This window comes from Aegilops tauschii, chromosome 1, assembly GCF_002575655.3.
Source record: "Aegilops tauschii subsp. strangulata cultivar AL8/78 chromosome 1, Aet v6.0, whole genome shotgun sequence".
NCBI classification, from domain to species: domain Eukaryota; kingdom Viridiplantae; phylum Streptophyta; class Magnoliopsida; order Poales; family Poaceae; genus Aegilops; species Aegilops tauschii.
This window is the reverse complement of record NC_053035.3, coordinates 132,831,678-132,836,779: the sequence shown is the minus strand read 5'-3', so window position 1 is coordinate 132,836,779 and position 5,102 is coordinate 132,831,678. Positions and strand designations below refer to the sequence as shown.

Here is a 5,102-nt window from a genome sequence, read left to right as displayed (position 1 = left end):
CTCACCTAATGTAAGATCTTACACAAGTCTCCCCCACATCATCACCGACAACAATACATAGTTCACCAGCGCTGCCTTCACCGAATACTACGAAAGGCAAGCTACTTTATTTTCTGATGAATTGTACTCCCTCCGTTTCAAGATAAATAAAAATTAATCATCTATTTTAAAACGGAAGAAGTACCTTTCATCTATTTTGAAACGGAGGGACTACCATCATGGACCGGCCATCTTACCGTCAGGTCCCATAAATCCAACGGCTCGTAGTTCCTCGCCACGTCACAGGAACCACCTCACCACCAAGCCCCGGCCCCGGCCACTGGCGTGCGCCATAGAGCCTACACCTACGTGTCCGAACCACCTGCATGCGTCCGATCATGGATCCGACGGTCCATCTAGCTTCCCCCCTCTGGAAGTCTCGCCAAGCGACTACCACTTTATTCTACTTCTCCGCCCACGCCCAGCGAGCACGAGACTGACGACGAGACCCGAGAGAGGCCGAGACCTGGAAGATCCGAATCCATCGCCGCTCCCCCACGCGACGAGATGTCTTCACCCGCAGAGTGAGTCCTCTCGAATCCTACAGAAGTTTAGCATCGTCTTTTGCTCAATTCTCAAATTCCTAGGCACAGATGCGGTTATTCTTATTGGGATCGATGGTTTGGGCGGGGCGATTAACGGAGGAGCTGGAGAAATATTGTTCGGATTGAACTCTAGTTTCGTATGCTTGAGCTAGTTGGATGTGACTGTGCTGGCTTTGCAAGGGAGCGAGGGGTGGGTGCGGCGGGACACGCTGTAGTGTATTTTAGTGACTTTGTAAATGTTTTTGCGACGAATTTAGTTGTGTTAGGGTTGGGACTACCTTGGAGAGTTAGCGCAGTTTGTTTCGTGTTATTTCGTTGGTCTGATCTGCTTCTTGCTTTACTGTTATATATATACTACACAGCTCGTATCTGGCAAGGTTTGGCAGCCGCCATACCTAAATTTTTCTGCAAATACACCTAGTATACATACCAGTACATGTAAACTTTGTCACTGGGTTTGCGAGTTGTGATTCAGTGTGCGTTAGGCCTGGTTGCTGCCTACTGGTGGGCCTGATGCATTTGTCACTGGGTTTGCGAGTTGTGATTTGACCCCACAAATGAATTAAACACACGAATACATGATCCGACTGGCCTATAAGCATCGTCGTTTTGCTCAATCTGTTCTCTAAAAAAAATAGCGACCGCCAGTTACAAAATCCCGGAAAGTCGAAACAATTGTGGAGTTGTGATCACGTGTGCAGGCGGTAGGCACACAACAGCAGCAAGCATAGCGACCACTGGCCGGCCGGTGAGTTGGGCTAGATAGCAAGGATGTGAGAACTACTGGGCTAGTATGCAGAAAACGTCGAAGAGCGAGGGCAAGTACGTATGGAAGATACATAATTGAAACTGAACTTGTTTTGGAGCAAATGTTGTTACCGCCCACCGAACGTTGTTGAAACTAATTGGTTAGTATTAGTTTTTGGTTGTACCTTCCGAACACAAAATAATACATACCTAGTTAGTATTTTATCAAACTCTTGCATAGTTGTATTATACATGGTTTTCTCCTTCATAAATTTTGCCACCCCTAAAAATTATTCTTGCCTTCGCCACTGGGTGTACATAAGAGATTATCCTTGTGAGTTTGTGACATGTATGGGGAACAGTGGGAGCTCGTCTTTCAAACTTGAGCAGGAGGTCATGACTGCCTTTTCTATTTCAGGATAACTGAGCCCTGAATTGGTGATTCTGCCAATTGATTGTTGTGAGTCGTGAGACAGTAAGCAGCTAGGCCGTAGTTCTGGAGCTTAGCGCCAATTCGAAGGGACGCATTGGTTTATAAGCTTGTTGTTTCAATAGCTAATTTGTAGTTCTCATGAACAACAATTCTCCCAGATGCTCGGTTGTTTATGCTGATGTTTTTTTGGGATGGTCCATGGGAGGCTGATGTCCGCTTACACTGATGTTTGCTGTAGTTGGCCACAAGTTTCTCTTGGTTTGTAAATTTTGGTTTCGGAGGCATGGTTCCCAAGTAGCACCAAGTGCAATATTCTGGAATTTCGCCGTCTTCAATATTAAAATGTTCCATAGCTAGTACAGTTCAATAGCCTTTTGGCAGTGAAAAATGCGAAACATCGGATACTAATGTCCTAAAAAAAAAATCTAGATTTCTTGTACAAAAATGAATTTCTAGACTGGTTAAGAAATGCTTAAATAACTTTATGTCAGTTTTAATAACTTCTGCTCTCATACAAGTGGAGAAGGTATACGTCAAAGGTTGCACGTGAGACCAACTTGATGTCCAAAACAACTTAAAAGAATTGAGGTATTATCTTTTGTGCCGATTTGTTGGGAACCTACTACAGACTCATTGCAACTTGCTTGCAAAGTTGCAATACAATCAGGCTCTGGCCGCTAAGAGCCATCAATGGTTGAAAGTATCCGTGTTGGAAGTTTCCAGGATACACATTTGGTCAGAAGAAGTCACTTTTTGGTATAATTTTGAAATGTTGAACTAATTTTGTATGATTCTCATACACTATGACTGTCTTTGCTTAAAAGATTGTTATCTAGATTTGTTAACTGAGAACTGAGATTTGGATATGGCAAATTTTGAGCTCAGTTTGACACCAATTAGTTCTCTTGTGTAAGGGCTTTACTCTGTTTATATAGGCTGACTTGATTTTTGTTGGTTTGCCCCATGCATTTATTTTGCACTATTAATGTATATCACCTTAAAGTTTTATTTGCAAAATTCTCTTGTTTGTTCCTTTGTGATAAATACTTCTGATGTGTAATTTAATGTCTTCCGTGATGTACATCACAATTACTGAATCATGATTGTACTGGATGAACTTTTCACTGGAATTAAAAATAGTTTAGATATCTCTAATATTAGAAGACAAGAATATAAATTCTTCACTTCAGCAGCTGCAGTTTAGCTTTGTGGTTCACTTCTAATAGGAAAACAGAGATGATACCCAGCGTGTTGCTGCGGGGATTGATTGCACTATATTTCAATGAGATTTGGTTATATAGAACATGAATATTTGTATTAATAATACGAGAACTGAAACTGAAAATACATGTAATTTATTGTATTTGATTATTGTATAGTAGTAAAAAAATGTTGGGTATAAGTAGCATAATAGAAAGGAAATGGCTAAACATTTTCCCATGAATGGTTGCATGTTGGGGTGGGTTTTCTCCCATGCATGGTGACATGTTAAGATGGGTGCATATTGAGAGAAATAGGTTAGGACGCTGAATCATTATCGCAGTGGATGAGCTATTCATTTTTTTCTGCATTAGTTCAATCTTGGCAGTACGGAAAAATTGAGGACTTAATTTCCTGTTTCAGGTACTACAATTCACTTCCACCAATAAGCAAGGCATATGGGACATTGTGTTTCTTTACCACAGTGCTGGTTCAGCTCCAGATACTAGACCCAGGCCTTCTTTATTTTTCTTATCCCTATGTGTTCAAGAGTTTTCAGGTTAGCATCTGCTCATGCTCTCTCTCTTGCATTAGTTATTTGTAACAAGCGCATTATGATCCTGCTTTGAGATTGTACAATAATCTTCAATTTTGGACCACGCAGATATGGAGGCTATTTACAAGCTTCTTTTTCCTGGGCAAGTTCTCCATCAACTTTGGTATTCGCCTTCTGATGATGTAAGTCTTGTCAATTACCTATTAATCACAATTACTATAAACAGTTACTTTCAGAATATTATAAAGATAAACTGGCAGCTGTTGGTTGAAATTGTTTATGTATGTTGCCATGTAGAGCAAGATATGGTGTGCAGTTGGAGAAGGGTTCATTTGAGAAGCGGACAGCAGATTTCTTGTGGATGATGATATTTGGTGCAACCTCGTTACTGGTTAGTGGCACTCCTACTTGTTACGTGTTACAAACAAATGAATCAATTCTCTTAAGAGTTAAATTTATTTCTATCTTGATTGGTTCAGGTACTGTCTGCTATTCCCTATCTCGAGACTTATTTGTTGGGTATTCCTATGGTTAGCATGCTTCTTTATGTCTGGAGCCGAGAGTACCCAAACTCTCAGATAAGCATGTATGGCCTCGTCCAATTGAGGGTAATGCCTTGTTCTCATACTATTATTAAGTGCTTGATAGTGTCACAGAACTGCCCTAGATTGAATATACTCATGTCGTAAATGTACTTACTATTTGTGCAGTCATTTTATCTACCATGGGCTATGCTTGGATTGGATGTGATATTTGGCTCTCCAATACTGCCTGGACTTTTGGGCATTATGGTTGGACATCTGTACTACTTCTTTACAGTGTTGTATCCGCTAGCTAGCGGAAAGAACTACCTCAAGACTCCTATGTGGGTGTATCCTTATGGTTAATGAAGCATTTTTCTCTCAATCATAGTTACCTACCAACATTGTTTACTACAGCTTTTATGATATTATTACTTCATTCCCAGTGATATATGCTCGTTGGCTCCTTAACATGCTGCACTTGCACAGACACAAGATTGTTGCTCGATTCAGGTTGGGCGTGCAGGCAAACTCTCCAGTCCGGCCAGCTAACACAGGCCCTACTGCCTTCAGAGGAAGAGGCTATAGACTCAATCAGTAGACTGCTGCGACGCCTGGCGATGTACAAGAGGCATGAACAGGTTAACATGGATTCAATCTAAACTCTGTGGCAGCTCTAGGAATCTGGGTTGGGATTTTTCCCATTGAATCTGTAATGTCCTCATCGAATAACTACAGATGTGCACTTTGTATTGTACCTGCGAAGTAGAGCTGCATGTCTTCTCTTTCTTTTCTAATACTCCCTCTGATACATATTACTTGTCGCTCAAATGGATCTAGATATATCTATTTGAACGACAAGTAGTACGGATCGGAGGCTGTAGCAAAATCTGCTTATATGATGTTCTCGATTGCACGCATGATCATGTCGTATGCTGTGGGACCTCCTATGCGCCGCCTTTTGCGGCAAATAGCGAGCGCGACGCACAAGACGCGTGCGACTGGGCCGGCCCAGTGAGAGGCACGCGTGATGTGTCTCAGCGGTAAAAATCGCAAAAAAC

At 41.7% G+C, this 5,102-nt stretch overlaps 1 protein-coding gene across 1 annotated transcript; it reads left to right on the top strand.

The window, feature by feature from the left end:
- Positions 1–388: 388 nt before the first annotated feature.
- Positions 389–4,830, top strand: LOC109743276 (derlin-1). The gene is made up of 7 exons (XM_020302354.4): positions 389–563; positions 3,388–3,523; positions 3,629–3,702; positions 3,818–3,911; positions 4,000–4,128; positions 4,231–4,391; positions 4,531–4,830. The coding sequence occupies exons 1-7, from the start codon at positions 547–549 to the stop codon at positions 4,640–4,642; spliced, it is 723 nt and encodes a 240-aa protein (XP_020157943.1). The 5' UTR covers positions 389–546; the 3' UTR covers positions 4,643–4,830.
- Positions 4,831–5,102: the final 272 nt, after the last annotated feature.